Raw genomic sequence first — 18,041 nt, forward strand, 5'->3', positions numbered from 1 at the left:
GTTACATTTCTTTGAGGGGGTGAACAAACATGTGGACAAAGGAGACCCGATAGATATTGTTTAGCTTGACTTCCAGAAAGCTTTTGATAAAGTTCCTCATCAAAGGCTCCTTAGTAAGCTCGAGAGTCATGGAGTAAGGACAGGTCTGCTTGTGGATCAAAAACATTGGAAAAAGTGCAGAAAAGGGCAACTAGAATGATTAAAGGTTTGGAACACTTTCCCTATGAAGAAAGGTTAAAACGCTTGGGGCTCTTTAGCTTGGAGAAACATCGACTGCAGGGTGACATGACAGAGGTTTACAAGATTATGCATGGGATGGAGAAGGTAGAGAAAGAAATACTTTTCTCCCTTTCTCACAATACAAGAACTCGTGGGCATTCAATGAAATTGCTGAGCAGTCAGGTTAGAACGGAATTCACTGCCACAGGAGGTGGAAGCAGCTACAAGTATAGCCAGCTTCAAGAGGGGCTTAGATAAAAATATGGAGCAGAGGTTCATCAGTGGCTATTCGCCACAGTGTGTGTGTGTGTATAAATTTTTGGCCACTGTGTGACACAGAGTGTTGGACTGGATGGGCCATTGGCCTGATCCAGCATGGCTTCTCTTATGTTCTTATGAAGCTACCCTGGTCCCAAAAAGTTCAAAGGCCATAATGATGGGAAATAACTCTTTGTATCATGTTTTGAAACACACAACCAGCCAACCCAGTCTTTTAACATAAGGATGAACAATCCATGTTCAGTCCATGACACTAGCCTGTCACATTTTGAATCAACTTTATGGCAGTTTTCAGCTGAGCCCCATGTAAAGAGTATTACAGTAACGTAGACAGGTAGTGATCACAGCATGGCCAGATCATGCTTAGAGGAACAATGATCACTGATTAAAGGTGCTGTCTGCCAACCATAGGAAGGATCCTGCAGCATCCCAAAGCTTCCTATTGCTCCTTCAGGGGATGTGCAACAATTTCTTGGACAGACTGATTCCTTAGTCCTTGAGCAGCTTAATCATTGTCCAAAATAGCTCATTCTTGTCTGGATTGAACTTCTGTTTACAGCCCCCCATCCAGCCTATTATCACAGACCCATCCCATCTGACTTAACAGCTGTTAAGGAGAAACAGAATTGCATTGTCTGCATAATGAGGACACCAAATCCCTGATCTCTTCCATGGGTTTCATGTAGATATTGAATAGCATGGGGGCAGGACAGATCCCTGTGGCATAATGTCATGAAGCCAAGCAGCAGTCTCAGACCAATACCTTCTAGAATTGGCCAGTCTAATAACAGCATAGCTACTAAAGCCCCCTAATCCCACCCTGACTAGCCACTCCAGAAGGATATTGGTTGGAGTTGAAAACTGCCTCAATGTCCATAATTACCTATGACATATTCCCCCTGCATTCACTTGTCAAAGTGCATAAAGTCAGACAACCAAGGCCATTTCTATCCCAAACTCAGGCCTGAATCCAGGTGGAAATGAGCCTAGAATCCATCTTCTTCAAGAACTCCTAAAGCTGCATAGCCACAACCTATTCAAGCACCCTTCCAAAGAAAGGAATGTTGGCCATCAGGCAGTAATTATATAGGCCACCGAAATCCAGGGGCACCTACTTCAGGGTTCTCACACACAACTCTTTCAAAGTGGCCAAAATGACACTGTTCAGCAGAGAAACTTTAATACCTCTTGGACCCACTCAACAAACCTAACCTAGTTTGGCACCAACAATCATGAAAGGCAAGGGTCAAATCTAGATGTGATGGGTGAACACCAAACAGCTAGTCCACTTTATCAAATCTCACCAATTAAGTAATCCATACATCTAGGGCCAGACTGCACTTCAGTAACAACCCGAGATTGATCCAAGTCAGCCATAGCATCCAAGTTGTAATGGACACAAACTTTAGCCACAAAATTCAGTTGCCAAGTGTCTAGGAATATAAATCTCACTAAGTAATGTCCATGACATTCAGTCCATGACAAAGGTAGAGTGAGAAATCCCTTTACCATACCATACTTTGGTTCCTAGAGAAAACCAAATCAAATGCATGTCATTACATGCATAGCAACCAGAATGAGGTCCTGAGGAGTTTCACTAAGGAGAGAGGAGTGGTAAAGCTGCAGTACTGCAGTTCACTTTCTGCTCACAACCTGAGTTTGATCCCAGTGGAAGCTGGGTTCTGGTAGCTGGCTCAAGGTTGACAGCCTTTCATCCTTCCAAGATCAGTAAAACGAGTACCCAGGTTGCTGGGGGGGAGAGTGTAGATGACTGGGGAAGGCAATGGCAAATCATCCCGTAGTCTGCCATGAAAACGTCTCATCACATCACCCCAGAGTCAGATATGACTGTTGCTTGCACAGGGAAATACCTTTACTTTTTTAAAGAGCTGAACTGTATCTTGAAGTCTGAAGCACAAATCTACATACTAATTTGATAGGCTCCTAGTTTTATGAAACTGGAGAGAACCTAAGTAATCCTGCCATTTGATTCGTAACAAGATAGCCCACACCACAGCATATAATGGAAGTAAGATTTTCTAATCTAAATTGTTTTTGTTCTCTCTGTTGCACACAAGGATACATGGCTGCAAGTCAGATATCTGAATTTATAGCTTACTCTTCTGTATGTCAGGAGAAACATATTCTACATAGTTTTTAACCATTCCAATAGTTTTTTTTCCATTCCTTTATGAAAAGGCTATTGGAATGGAATTTTTACATTTAAAATGTAGCATTAAAATATTTAATGACATTTAAAGTAAATAATTTGTGTGTCTTTATATGTCAACCTGTGGACTGAATGACAACTCTGGACTGTTTTTCTAAACTATTCTCAAGAAGGCAGGCAGGCACCTTTGGCAGGACATAACTCATTACTGTCACTTTTATGGCACATAACATTAACAGATTGTTCTGTAGTGGAGCCAGTAGAAGGTAGATTAATTGTTCAATGAATACTAAAACTTGCAGGGGTGAATTGTGTTCAAGGTCTTGATGTTAACCTTCAAGGTCTTTAATGGTCCTGAGGTTCCTATAAACCACCTCCTATTTCCTGATTGTTACACATTTGCCCAGAAGCAGGCCACATAGACAAAAAGCAATGGCTGGTAGCTACCTGATAAACATCTTTTGCTCAAGTCAGCAAAATACTTACATTTCTTAGATAACTTTGGTTAGTCCAGGAAAACCAATTCTGTAAGATTATGTAAACATCAAGCCTTTATTGCTGACTAATCCAAGGGTCAGTTGAAAAGACTGCGCTATGAAGGTGGAACATGCTGCTATTCTTATTCCAGGCTAAAGCAGTAATCAACAACAGTAACAACTGCAATCAAAGTATAATTTAGGGACAGAAAACATTACATGATTAATCAGGATGTGTGCATTTATATACTGCTAACATTTTCCAAGTATTGGGAAAATGGCAAAGGGTTACCTGTTCCTGTAGAATGTATTCTCCTGTTCTGACAATACTGTTAAATGCCTAAGCACAGAACTGTCACTGAAGAATATTAATTTTCTTAAAATCAGTAGAGTGCTCATAATATATGCAGGATAGATAAGACTGTGAGCATGTTAATGTTTAAACAATATAACTGGATAGCTGAAGTGGTTTCTTTATCCAATGAAATTTATATCCCTAGTATACCATTATTCTACACAAACTATCAGTTTTGTCACTTCCAAGTTTGCATTTGCAGCTTCTAAAGCTCCAATGACTAATATAAATCAATCTACTCAACGTGTATTGTAAAATATCCTCTATAAATGCACAACAGAGTCCCTTGAGGTAAATGACAAAAATCATGTGTGTCACACTCAGAATTTTTTCTGAATTATATATATACATGAAGTACAGAGTAGAAAATTGGGGAAACTGAGCAAGAGTAGGGATTATGTGTTGTACGCTTCTTTTCCAGGGACCAGTGTGCCACAGTTTGTTCAACTATGTATTACAGTAAGTTTTCAAGCTCCTTCTTACACTCAAGAATATTTATAAATGAAAGTTGATTTTTATAACTGTGACCTGGGACAAGCATGTGTAATGAACACTGCAATAGTTCTTCCATTACTGAGCCTTGTCCTGTGTAATTGGAATGCATTTTAATCCTTATGTCATCGTATTCCTCAACCAAAATCATTCTTCTTTAACTAATTTTTTTTCTGCTATAGTACTAATTAAGAGCAAAAACTGATCTGTTTAAGAGGCTCTTTATTGACAGTAATTTAAATAAGGTAAAGTGTGTGTTTTTCTACAACTATGCAGTATGTTTTTTTCTAGTAGGACAGTAATAACCTGCTTGGATATTTTGGGGTGTGTGTTGTAATTTCTAGTTGCTTCCAATTTGGAGATGCTATGAATCAATGAAGAAGACTGCAGATTTATACCCTGCCCTTCTCTCTGAATCAGAGCTGCTTACAATCGTCTATATCTTCTCCACCCACAACAGACACCCTGTGAGGTGGGTGGGACTGAGAGGACTCTCACAGCAGCTGCCCTTTCAAGAACAACTACTGTGAGAGCTATGACTAACCCAAGGCCATTCCAGCAGCTGCAAGTGGAGGAGTGGGGAATCAAACCCCGTTCTCCCAGATAAAAGTCTGCACACTTAACCTCTACACCAAACTGGCTCTCTGTTACAATCACCATAACATCCTCACATTTTGCAATCTGAAGGCCATGAGCTTCCTTTATCAAATCAATCAATTTTTATGCTAAGTCTTCCTCTTTTTCTGTTGTCTTCAACTTTTCCTAGCATTATTGTCTTTTTCAACAAGTCTTGTTTTCTCAAGTGACTCAAGTACAATAGCCTCAGTTAAATCATTTTGGCTTCTATGGAGAGTTCAGGCTTGATCTGATCTAGAAAATAGTTATTTGTTGTTGTTTTGCAGTCCATCACCACATTTCAAATATATTGGATTCATTACCAATTAACCGACATAACAAATAGGGTGATAAAGACATTTATAAAACAAATTAATAAGCACAATTGTCAAAGCTGGAAAACATTTTAAGGAAGAGAAATCACAGTTTCTGAATTTGAAGTGTAGAAAGTGCATTCTTTCCTACTCTGCAATACAGAATAGGGATGAATTCTCCTGTCTTCTACCATTTGAGGTTGAATATTTAAGAGAAGGCAGACCACTAGGAAAAATGGATTATACATAGCTTTCTCGACAGAGGAGCCAGACATACTAGTATAGAAAGCAGGCCAGCAGAGGAGCATTACTAGTTGTTATTTTCCGTTTCAGAGAAGAGTTTATTAGCTGTATCACATATACCACACAATTACAGTGGTGCATCTTATGGAATTGTATGACTTCCCCCATGACTGCATAGTTTCAGGTGTCACTGTCACTAAGTCCGTTTCCCCCCTTACCAGTGTTCTGTGATCCAAAGCCCAGATAAGAGTCAGTGTTCCCGCCACATCAGAGCAGGCCATTTTCCAGCTTCATATATTGCCAAGAAATGTGATGAGCTTCTTGGAATTTGCTAACACAGCCGAAGTACTTTACAGAGCAAAGGTTACTATTCTGAATAGCTGCATGATGCCAGTTACATGAAACATTCTTCCCAAGATCTTTAAAAACATGGCATTTCCCATTGGTGAGATTCAGCAAGATGTCCAGCAATCCTTTCATGGCCACAGGAGAATCAAATGATGGAAACATAACCAATAATCTGAAGGAACTATGGAACTGTCTGGTTAGAATGGGAATATTTAAAGATGCAAATTCACTGCAACTCATAGTTGTGAAAATAGTAATAGAATACCACAAGCAAAGTACTGGAAAATGTCTCTACATGGGGAAGATCTGTCAACTTTGCTTAATCTGACACTCCCCCCCCCCACCGCCATACAAATCATTACAATGGATTCAATTCAATCCATGTTAGGAACTTCCTGTAGTAAAGGGGGGAAATGCCCAGCTGCTATAAGCAGATGAGTCTTTCCATAACAGGAAACAGTTCTTTGTTTTTGAGGAGTACACTTGTAGGAAGAAAATATACTAGTATACATAGTAGTTAAGCTAGCAGAACTGGAGAATGAGAAATATTTTTCTTTAACGATAATTACTTTGCCTAATAATTCAAATTCTGGAACAATCTGGATCGAGGTGGCGTGGCTGATGTTATTAGATCTGTCGGCTGCGTTCGATACGGTCGACCATCAGCTACTGAACCATCGCCTCGCCAACGTAGGGGTTAGGGGGTTGGCCTTACAATGGCTTTCCTCCTTCCTCAAGGGACGGGGACAAAGGGTGGCAATCGGGAGTGAGCTATCCCAAAGGCACACACTAGATTGTGGGGTGCCGCAGGGAGCAGTCCTCTCCCCGATGTTATTCAACATCTATATGCGCCCCCTTGCCCAGATTGCCCGGAGGCATGGGCTTGGGTGTCACCAATATGCAGATGACACTCAGCTCTATCTGCTAATGGACGGCCAGCCTGGCTGCGTCCCAGGGAACCTGGACCTGGCTTTGCAGGCCGTGGCAACTTGGCTTAGGCTGAGTGGGCTGAAGTTGAACCCGACAAAGACAGAGGTCCTTTGCGTGGGTCGCAGCGCTCTGGGGAGGGAAATTCCTCTCCCGGTTTTTGACAGTGTACTGCTGAAAGCGGCGCACCGAGTCAAGAGCTTGGGGGTTCTACTGGAGTTCATTATCAATGGAGGCCCAGATAGCAGCCACTGCCAAGTCGGCGTTTTTTCATCTGAAGCGGGCACGGCAGTTGGCCCCCTTTCTAGAGTGCTGGGACCTAGCAACAGTGATTCATGCAACGGTCACCTCAAGATTGGATTACTGTAATGCCCTCTACATGGGGCTGCCTCTGTGCCGAACCCAGAAGCTGCAGCTGGTGCAGAATGCAGCGGCTAGGTTGTTATTAGGGCTCCCGAAGTGGGAGCACATACGGCCGGGCCTGCATGGACTGCACTGGCTGCCAGTTATATATCGGGTTCATTACAAAGTGCTGGTTATTACCTTTAAAGCCCGATATGGCTGAGGACCTGTCTACCTAAGGGACCGTCTCTCCCCATATGAACCCCAGAGAGCACTGAGGTCAGCGGGGAAGAACCAGCTGACTATTCCCGGGCCAAAGGAGGCAAGACTTCAAAACACTCGCACACGGGCCTTCTCTATTGCAGTGCCATACCTTTGGAACCAGCTCCCGGAAGAAGTGCGGGCCCTGTGGAGCCTTGAACAGTTCCGCAGGGCCTGCAAGACCATCCTTTTTAAGATGGCCTTTGCCGACTGAATGATCGAAGGATTTGCTTAAAATGACGTACCATCATATTCGCAGATAGAATAGCACCAGAAATGTTCATTTTAACTTATAATTAGAATGTTTTTAAGATTAACGTTGTTTTAATATCCATTGTTTAATTTATTGTATGAAATGTTGTTAGCTGCCCTGAGCCTGCTCCGGCGGGGAGGGCGGGATATAAATAAAATATTATTATTATTATAAAGAAAAGTTTGCAAATTAAGTTATATTTATGCACACTCTTATTCTGTGTGATTTATTTGCTTCTGCTAGTCCGGGGAGGAGGAAGGAACTGCATATGGTACTGAAGCCACACTTTTTGATCACAGGAAATCTTACTCAACAACTTCTCAGGTTTCAGAAACTTCACCAGACATTATGAATACATTTTCAGACATTTGGAAAATAATCAAGTGGCAAGAATGCCTTTTCTCAGAGTCATGTGGTTAAAAAGCCATAGTGTACTCTCTGGTAGAACAAAATAATTATTTCCATTTTGACCCCCCAACAACTGTACTATCATTTGGGAAAAACTGGTCATTACTATGCAGTCAGTCACTTTAGAATCACTTAGGCTACCCTTATGGTAGTCCACACATTTTGTTGAAGTTCTCATCCAGCGCATGATGTTTCTCCTGTCTGAATTTCAAGAGGCTCTCTATTTGGAGTGTTTTGACAGGTGCGGCAGCTTTTGGAACCATGGTGAGCACCATGATACATTTTGCATGGTTCATCTCATTACCTGCTAATTAACAGCAGAGAGAGAACACTTAGTAAATAATGCTCTAAATGGAGCAACAACTGGATCAGTACATGAGGTAAATGGAATATACTTTGGAATGGACACGTTTCACTCCAATGTCCTGTTTTAGCAGACTGCAAACACATCTCAGGAAATCCAGATACTTGTTCCCTGGGCTTTTGTTTACTGTTGAACCTTGCTCACTGCATCCTGCACTAGAACTGCAGAATCCTTGTATGGCAGCCATCTGGGTTACACATTCACAGAAACACTCAACAGATGAAGTTGGCCAACGTTCTGGTCCTTCTAGCAGTAACACCACTATGCGACTGCAGAGGCCACTCCAGCACACGGTTTTTGCCTTGTCAATCTCCCATCTCAGGCTGTAAAGAAATGGGGGGAAAAAACACTAAATCAGTTTCTCACTTCCCGGAGAGCAGGGAGGTTTCTTCAAATTCAATGCATCATTGATATAGTACTTTCTAGCTAATATTGAGAAAATCTTCCTTGTAGTAGTATTCAACCTGATCAGATTCTACACATTCCTCAATATACAGTCTTGGATCTGACTTTTTACCATTTTCTCACTTGCTTTACACCTCAAGTTTTTTTTTTTTTAAAGATGACATTGTGTCATTAGTGTGATTCACCTTAGTTTGGAGCATGACCAGTTATGGGTGACAACTCATTAGTTGAAAAGGAACAGTAAAATAACTAATTTATTAAATTCAGAGTCTAGACAAGTCTCTGAGCTTTCACTCTCCCTTCTCCTCCACCCTTTCCCTAATATTCTAGCTCTTTTTGTATTATTTTTTTTTTGGGGGGGGAGGTTGTTTTTTTAAACTTTAACTTGGCAAACCCCACCTGTAATCTTAAGTTTGCAGTCTTTGCAAACTAAGAACAAGGAAGGAGAAACAATGATTTAGAGAAGCAGGATACATTTAAATATATGCACATCTCCATGAGTGAAAGGAAGGCATTTCAAAATGCCAAACGAATTTGGGTTTCCCGATTCTTTACTCAGGAATATCAGGAAATAACAGTATTTGTAATGTCCAAAGAAAAATGGGTTTTGTGCACATCCCTAGTTAAGAAACAGTCAAATCAGCAAGGATAATTATAGTAGTTATAAGCTACAAGAACTGGAGAGTATGCTACTATTTTTATAGTGAGTGAAGGCAAAACAAATTTTAGCAATACTTAAAATGGCAAGGGGCACTTTTTTTCAGTACACTGAAGAAGATCAGATGGATCACAGGATTTCATGCTTCCTCCATGGGGGGAGAAGAAAGAATAGTACTAATCTCAGAGAGCAAGAAAGGGGAAAAAAAGATGCAGGAGGAAGACAGGACAGCACAGTTTTAGCAATGAAGTATAAGCTAGTGAGAAAATAGCCAGTCAATAGATATTAGAAAAAGGCAACAAAAAATGCCTGTAAACTGGCAGCACAGAAATTATAGATGAACAGATTGGTACTGTAGCTAGATACGCCTTCTTTCAGTTACATCTAGTTCACATGCTGGACCACTATTTAGACCATGGGTGTCGAACTCATTTGTAATGAGGGCAGGGTCTGACATAAATGAGACCTTGTCAGGCTGGGGCATGTGTGTCATAAAATGTAATGCCAGGTAGCAGAGATATAAACTTTATAAAGGGCACAAACACGATTACAGATTTAAAAAAATAAAATAAAACATGCTTAAAACATTAGCAGTCATTGCTCTTAAAGGTGCTTTATTTGTATCTTTCCCATGGGATCCAGGGAATTGGACAAAGGAAGCTCTGGCTCTTTCCTTCCTTCCCCAGGGACTTGTGAGGGGGAGAAGCCTCAGTCAATAGAAGGAATAGAGGCTTGGCTCACAAGCTCTGCTGTGCGATTGAGGAAGCCTGGCAAAGCAAGCTCTCCCTCTCCCCCTTCCTCCCCAAGGGAGGAGCCTCAGCCAACGGAGAAAACAGAGGCTTTGCTCTGTAGCTCTTGTCCTTCTTTTGCATATCATAATGGTATTTGTTGTCAGGTTATGACTTGTGAAAAATATTTTGTATGAGAGTGATAAGAGAATATTAACAATTTCTAAATTATTTGGATCAGTTTCCTTTTTTTGTGAGGCTGGTTGTCATGGAACCCTTTGGGGTTTTCTTTTTCCACTCTCAGCTGTGATTCTTGGTGTGGTTATACAGAAGGTAGCAAGAGAGAGGGAGAAGGAAGCAGATGACAGCCAATTGCTTGGGGGCCTTATAGGAGCCCTCTGAGGGCCTGATTCAGCCCCTGGGCTGCATGTCTGACATACCTGATTTAAACTTTGCTAATCAAACCACACTGATTCATGCTACCATAGCCTCCAGAATGGACTACTAAACTGTATGTGGGGCTACCTTTGAAGATGTCTTGGAAGCTTCAACTTGTGCCAAAAATGGTAGCAAAACTCCTGTCTGGAATTCAGCTGCTTGGGACATATAAAATCACTGCAGCATTAACAGCACTGGCTGCCTATCTGCTTCTGGCCCTAATTCAAAGCATTTGTTATCACCTTTAAAGCCCTCTCATAGCTCCTGAGCTGCATCTCCAGTACCATTACCATTGCACCAACAGGGCTCCTCAGCTAATATTTTCACAGTACCCTCTCCTAGGACAGTTGTTTGGCGACTCACAGGCATTCAAAGTGGAAGCAATGGTTGCCTTCACTTCACTTGCTGCATTTAGGAAGGTGTATCTGTTCAATGTCAGAAAACATTCTGTATAGCGCAAACTGTTTTTGATTGTTTTAACTGCATTGGCTTTTAATTACAGGTACTGGTTCTTGTTTAATTGTGTTTTGGTTTTAATTTATCGGGCACTTTACATGCATTTCTGTTGTTTTGTTAGCCACTATGAGTTTGCAGAGACAAGGCAGAGTATAAATATTTTGAATAAAATGAATAAATAGGGCCAAGAAAAAGGAGAGAAAGAGAAGAAAACCCAAGACAATTTCTTAAGGAACTCCAACTGAAATGGGAAAGAAGATATGGGATAACAATGCCTCTCTCTCGGCTTGACTTCGCGAACGAAGATTTAAGAAGGGTGCAGTAGTCCACGTCTGCTGCAGGCTCGCTGGTGGCTGACAAGACCAATGCGGGACAGGCAGATCCGGCCACAGTGGCTGCAGGGAAAAGTCTGATTTGGGGTTGGTGCTGTAGCAGTGCGATTCTTCCTCAATCTCCTTTTGTCCTCAAGACCAGCTATGCGTGCGTTCTCAAAGGAAGAGACAGCCTGGTGGATGGTGTGTCTCCATGCTTTGCGATCTGAGGCTAGGTCAGACCACTGGTGATGGTTGATGCGACAGGTGCCAAGGGATTTCTTCAAGGAGTCCTTGTACCTCTTCTTTGGTGCCCCTCTATTTCGATGGCCAGTGGAAAGTTCGCCATACAGAGCAATCTTGGGAAGGCGGTGGTTTTCCATCCTAGAAATAAGCCCTGCCCAGCGCAGCTGTGTCTTCAACAGCAGTGCTTCGATGCTTGTAACCTCCGCCCTCTTGAGGACTTCAGTGTTGGTCACAAAGTCACTCCAGTGGATGTTGAGGATGGTGCGAAGGCAGCGCTGATGAAAGCGCTCAAGGAGTCGCAGGTGATGACGGTATAAAACCCACGATTCGGAGCCGTAGATGAGGGTTGTCATCACAACCGCTTTGTAAACATTGATCTTTGTGCCTTTTTTCAGATGCTTGTTGCTCCACACTCTTTTGTGCAGTCGGCCAAAGGCACGGTTTGCCTTTGCCAGCCTGTTGTCAATCTCCTTGTCGATCTTGGCATCTGAGGAGATGATGCACCCCAGGTAGCTGAACTGCTGGACTGTCTTCAGTACTGATTCACCCACAGTGATGCAGGGAGGGTGATAATCTTCCTGGGGTGCAGGCTGGTGGAGAACATCTGTCTTCTTCAAACTAACTTCTAGGCCGAATAGCTTGGCAGCCTCTGCAAAGCAGGACGTCATATGCTGCAGAGCTGATACCGAGTGGGAGACGAGTGCAGCATCATCAGCAAATAGTAGCTCTCGGATGAGTTTTTCCATTGTCTTGGAGTGAGCCTTTAGTCGCCTCAGGTTGAACAGGCTGCCATCGGTGCGATAGCGGATGTAGACACCATTGTCATCATCTAGATCTACGGCGGCTCTTTGAAGCATCATGCTAAAGAAGATCGTAAAGAGAGTTGGCGCGAGAACGCAGCCTTGCTTTACACCTGTGCCTATTGGGAAGGGCTCCGAGAGGTCATTGCAGTGTCTGACTTGGCCTCGCTGGTCTTCATGTAGCTGGATGATCATGCTGAGGAACCTTGGGGGACATCCTAAACGTTCCAAGATTTGCCACAGGCCTTTCCTGCTAACGGTATCAAAAGCTTTGGTAAGGTCGACAAAAGTCACATGCAGAGACAAGGCAGAGTATAAATATTTTGAATAAAATGAATAAATAGGGCCAAGAAAAAGGAGAGAAAGAGAAGAAAACCCAAGACAATTTCTTAAGGAACTCCAACTGAAATGGGAAAGAAGATATGGGATAACAATGCCTGAAAGCAATAAAAAGACAACGGCCTGTTTCCACCAAACCCCAAAGAACAAAACAGAAGATCACACAAAGCTCAGTTATAGTGAAATCAGATCCTTGGGTCCCATCAAGGTCAGGATTGCCTATTCAGACTGGCAGCAGCTCTCCAGGGTCTCAGGCAGAAGTCTTTCACATCACCTACTGCCAAGTCCTTTAACTGGAGATGTTGGGCATTGAACCTGCAACCTTCTGCATGCCAAGCAGATGCTCTACCACTGAACCACACCCCTCCATAAGCTTTTGATTCTACTGATAATCTACAGTCAAGTCAAACAAGAGGTACTGGAACAGTGCAAGACTTAGATAGTGTTCACGAACGGTCAAACTGCATGAGACTTAAAGTCATTTAAAGCCCTGTGAAATTGGTTCTCACCCATGAAGTTCTGGACAAATTACAGTTTCTCAAGCAACCTAACTGATAACTGCTGTTACAATTAAGAAGGGACAAACTGGCTCACCCAAGGCTTTAATCAGGCTCCTGGGGCTCTTCCCCGCCCCCCATCCTCACTGTTTGAAGCTCCAGGGCTGCCGAAGTTCCCAGCTTTTTCAGTTCCCTGCCTTTTCTGCCTTGTCTTTGCAGGCTACAGCAGGAAGCAAAGCTGCAAAGAAAACATGGAATAGATTTTCCATAAAGGTTTCTGCACCCCAGATATATAGGGCACAGAGACCTTAATGGAAAATCCATTCCATGTTTTCCTTGCAACTTTGTCTGTGCTGCAATATGTTTCAATGGAGTGGAGATCGTTTTACTTTCAGCATTCTTATATAGACAGCTGAAACTCATATTTCTTGGGAGTTATATCCTTGCAAATAAAGGGTTGATGCTTTGAGTCAGCTTGTCTCTGCTCAATGGACCTGACCTAGTGAATACTCTAACTTGGGAACCCACAGCCAAAGGGGAATATTATACTGGAAATCCACTGCCAATCTGAGTAGACCCTGGGGTGGGTGAGAAAGTTGCAATGCCATTTCATTGTTTTCCCAGGCTCAGAGCATTTTATATCCTTAGTTTCTGCTGTGATCCTTGTGGTTTTACTTGATATTTTATTTTTAAAATTGCATTGCCAAACCCCACTATTCCCCCACCTTTCCATTTTAAACAAAATACTGCAAGAGTTTTAAGCATGTTTGTATTTTAAGTAAAAACATAGTATCTTTAATTGTGTTTGGCTGTGTCCTTTATAAAGTTGATATCTCCGCTATCTCACATAACATTTTATGACACACATAGCCTGGCCCCACAAAGTCCCGTCTGTGACAGAAACAAGTTCAACACCCCTGCTTACAAAATAAGCAGGGGTGGCCAATAGTAGCTCTCCAGATGTTTTTTGCCTACAACTCCCATCAGCCCCAGCCAACATGGTCAATGGCTGGGGCTGATGGGAGTTGTAGGCAAAAAAACATCTGGAGAGCTACCGTTGGCCACCCCTGAATTATAGGATGGGACCAATGGTTTCCTTTCAGAACAAAAATACTGTGCTGCCCTCTACTTACCAGTTCAGCAAATCACAGCATGACAAAGAGCTTCAGGAGATTTCTAATGGAAAGCACCTCCCTTGCTCCCCCTTTCCTAATCTATCCTCTTAAACCAAAACCCCAGTGGTTAATCAGTCTCTCTCTGTCCTTAAAAATAATAAATGTTCTTAAATACATGAAGAAGTAGTTTAAAGTGCCAGGATGATGCAAATATTTGTGTTTTGTTTCTTTACAGCATCTTGTCTATTTTTTGGTTTTGGATACTACATAGCTGAAAGGCAGAGGACGATTAAGCAATTTGTCCTTCCTTTCCTCTTTGTAGCATCCCAAGTGGAACCCTCTCATCTCATTCTGCATAAGGAGGGGAGGGCAATACATTTTGGATGCTACAAGGCAGCACAGAGCACTTCTGCTTACCTTCCATTACAAAATGTCTAAATCCACTTGTACTGAAACCCTTCTAGTGAACCAATTCAGAAGGTATTAGAAAGAGAAAAATCTCTCCCATTTTTATCCCGCCCTTTCTCACAGGAACTCAGGGCAACATACATAGTCCTCTCTGGTTTCATTTTATCATCCCAAGCAGGGAAATAAATTAGATAAAGCAGTAATCAGAGGGCGTGTTTGCAACATTCACAAATATTTGCTTTTACTCCTTTAAGACTGGGCAAATCTGATAGTGATATCAAGCAGAAACTATTACAGAAGTACCTTTCTGCAAAAAATGTGCAATTGTACAGCATCTAAATAAACATCAAGCAAAAGAGATCTGTTATTTGAGTGGACAATCATGTGGATTTTAGTGCCAAAAGTAAGCTAGCAACTCACATTCTCAAGTTCTTGGTGTGGATTCTTTGAGGTCTGTAGAACTGTTAACCTGGCTCGTTTGTACAGTTCTTCACTGTGTTCACCTGCAGCCTCATGTTTCCGTTTTGGAGAAGTATGACCCAAGTGGGACTGTCTTGGCACTGCAAAAGGGTAGTGAATTATTAGAACACTATGACTGTTGTAGGGAAAAATATGAGCTCTAGAAAGAGGCTCTGAGCAAGAACCTCCTCTCCCTTGCTGTCTTCCCACTCATCCACCCAAGTGAGCATTCACTCCCCGCAACTCCTGGTATCTTTCCACCTACCCCCCCCCCAACCATCTCTTCCTCTCAACAACCCCTGCACCCTTAGCACTCCACTACTTCCCCCATCCATGACAGTCACTCCCCTCCACCCTTGCTGTCTTCCCACCCATCCTGCAGCTGAAACAGATGCCAGCTCCCCCCCCATGTGTGTCTGTGATGGCTCAAAGCCCTGAAATAGGCCCAGAATGGAGATAAGAATAATTATGGGAGGTATGTGTTGGGGGGAGATGACAACAGTCACACAGGTGCTGAAGTTTAGCATTCCTTTTGTTTGAAGTGCAATGCTGCTGCCTTTTCCTGTTATATTTGGCCTTGTGGCATTCAGTATCAGAGTGAGCTTATGGCATGATCTAGGTTTTTTGGCCTGGCCTGGTTGTGTTATGGTATACCATAGAATATGCTCCTCAAACCAGCCATTTTCTGTAGGGAAACTGATCCGACTTCAGCTTTCCAACTCCTCCCCCCTCCCTGAAGCATCTACCTAAGAAAAGTACAGTCTTTCTTCACAGTGAGGACCAAAGCAGGATGGAAGCGACCTCAGCAGGGTATAATGACACAGAGTCCACCAGTTTCTCCATGGGAGCCGATCTCTGCCATCTGGAGAACAGTTGTAATTCTGAGTGATCTCCAGCCCTCACCTGGAGATTGGCAACAATGGTTCCCCAGGAGGAAATGGCTGGTTTGGAGGGTGGAGAAAATGGCATTGTACCTGAGGTCCTATTCCTCCTCAAACCACCCTCTCCAGGCTCCACCCCACAAATCTCCAAGGATTTCCCAACCTGGAGTTGCCAATCCTATCTCTTTCTTAGCCAACCATCAACCTACGTTTATCTGCCCCTTGACTTCAACATTCCTTCTCCTCCCCTCTCCCTGCAGCCTCTACCTAGGAAAAGGACAGTCTTTCTCTGCAACTTAGGACCAAAGCAGCTGATATAATTCTCCTCTCCCCCTTTTGATCTGCACAACAACTCTGTGAGGTAGGTTAGGCTGAAAATCTGTGAGTGGTGCAAAATCACCCAAGTCAACTTCCGCAGCAAGAACCTGGGTCTGGCAGACCTTGCTCTGATGTGCTAACTGCTATGTCACAGTGGCTGTCATTGGGGGGGGGGGGCTGCTGCTGAACAGGAGTAATCAGCCAGGCCTAGGGTAGCCAACCTCCAGGTACAGCCTGAAGATCTCCTGTTATCACAACTGCTTTCCAGACAACAGATCTCTCTCCCCCTGGGGAAAATAACTGCTTTGGAGAGTGGACTCTATGGCATATTCAGCTGAGATTTCTCCTGTCCCTAAACTCTGGCTTCTGTAGACTTCACCTCAAAATCTCCAGCAATTTCCCACCAATCTAGAACTGGCAACCCTAGTCAGGACTGGCTCCAATGAGTTCTCCCTCAAAGGCCAAAATAGGCCTGGAAAGAGCCTCCCCTCCTCACCTTTTACTGATAGAACCAAGCATGGTTGCTTAGCAAAAGCCGCTGCAAAGCACAGCGGTGTCAAACTGATTTGTTATGCAGGCCAGATTGGACATAAATGAGACTTTGTCAGGCTGGGCCATGTGTGTCATAAAATGTAATGCCAGGCAGTGGAAATGTAAACTTTATAAAGGGAACAAACACAATTAAAGTTTTTTAAAAATTAAAACATGCTTAAAACATTAGCACTCTTGCAATATTTTGTTTAACAGTCTGATAACTTACACCACCTGCTCTGAATGACTGCATCACAATTTGGAGACAATGTCTGAGCTGTAGCAATCTTGAGTATGCTGTTCGGGTGTCTTATTCAGGCATGTATCTGTAAGTTGCAGATTGCCATTCATTGCAGAAATATCATGGTCAATGCTCTGTGACCTAGGATCCAGGGGAAAACATGAAATGGCTGGGCACTGTGAGCTTTTGAATGTAAGTTGCTTCGTGTGCTGGTCAAGGACATGTGAAGGCACCATGATATGGACTATGTGTTTATCTACAAAACTATAGTCTTCCCCAGAAAAATAACCAACTCCTATGAGGCAATGCAAGAACAGAGAAAATGCAATGTATAGTGGTCACTATCAGCCTATTATCTGAGATACCTCATGCTCCTCCTCCCTCCCCTTCCCCCTTGGGGAAGAGGGAGAAGGCTACTTTGCTCAGCTTCCTCAATCCCACAGAAAAAAATAAATAAATGGGAATGACAGAAACAGGGGAGAGGGAGAAGGAAATAGACCATAGGCAGTTCCTCATGGGCTGTACAGAAGCCCACTGAGGGCCAGATCAGGCCCATGAGCTGGATATTTGACACCCCTGGCCTAGCAGATTCCCCAGTGGACCAATCCTTGTCTGTCCTGGGGTGAGGCTGAGGGGAGGAGGGAAGGAGTAACAAGAAAGAGATGGCTGCGGTGGCCTCTGAGGAAATGCTATCAGTGGGGCCAGGTCTTGTTGCCAAGTTGTATTTCAAGAAGAGAAGGCCTGCCCCCCAGTCACCTGAGTAGCCATTTGCACTGAAGACTAGCACCAGGAGGAGCTGCAGCAGCACCACCTTTGTTCCCGTCTCTTCACCTTCTTCCTGCCACCACTGCCTACTTTCAAATGCCACAGAGACTGCACAGGCGACAGCGAGTGGGGGAGAGGAGCGGACTCAACCAATGGAATGCTACAGAACTTGAGTGGTTGTTGAAGGGCCAATGGCTGATGTGGTGAGTTGTGACACAGAACAACCTATATCCATCCAGACTCCCTTTATGGTATTGTTTCAGACTTTAGAACTTACCCTTTCTCCTTCCACCCCATGAGCTTTATCAGGTGTGAATTCCAGCTTTCCTACTTAAATATCCCATTAAAGCATGCCTAGACATGTGCCAAAGGGATAAGT

General features: G+C 43.2%; 1 protein-coding gene across 1 annotated transcript in view; it reads right to left on the reverse strand.

The window, feature by feature from the left end:
* Window positions 1-5,240: 5,240 nt before the first annotated feature.
* The window catches only part of CRY2 (cryptochrome circadian regulator 2), a 65,134-nt gene continuing 52,333 nt past the window's right edge, over window positions 5,241-18,041 (reverse strand). Inside the window, exons 11-12 of the mRNA XM_060261803.1 lie at window positions 14,888-15,027; window positions 5,241-8,389 (exon numbers count right to left, since the gene is read on the reverse strand). Of these exons, the coding sequence (XP_060117786.1) occupies window positions 8,372-8,389; window positions 14,888-15,027 (158 nt within the window). The 3' untranslated portion in view covers window positions 5,241-8,371. The remainder of the gene's footprint in view (window positions 8,390-14,887; window positions 15,028-18,041) is intronic.

The sequence above is a fragment of the Heteronotia binoei genome, chromosome 21 (genome assembly GCF_032191835.1).
Source record: "Heteronotia binoei isolate CCM8104 ecotype False Entrance Well chromosome 21, APGP_CSIRO_Hbin_v1, whole genome shotgun sequence".
In the NCBI taxonomy this organism is placed as follows: domain Eukaryota; kingdom Metazoa; phylum Chordata; class Lepidosauria; order Squamata; family Gekkonidae; genus Heteronotia; species Heteronotia binoei.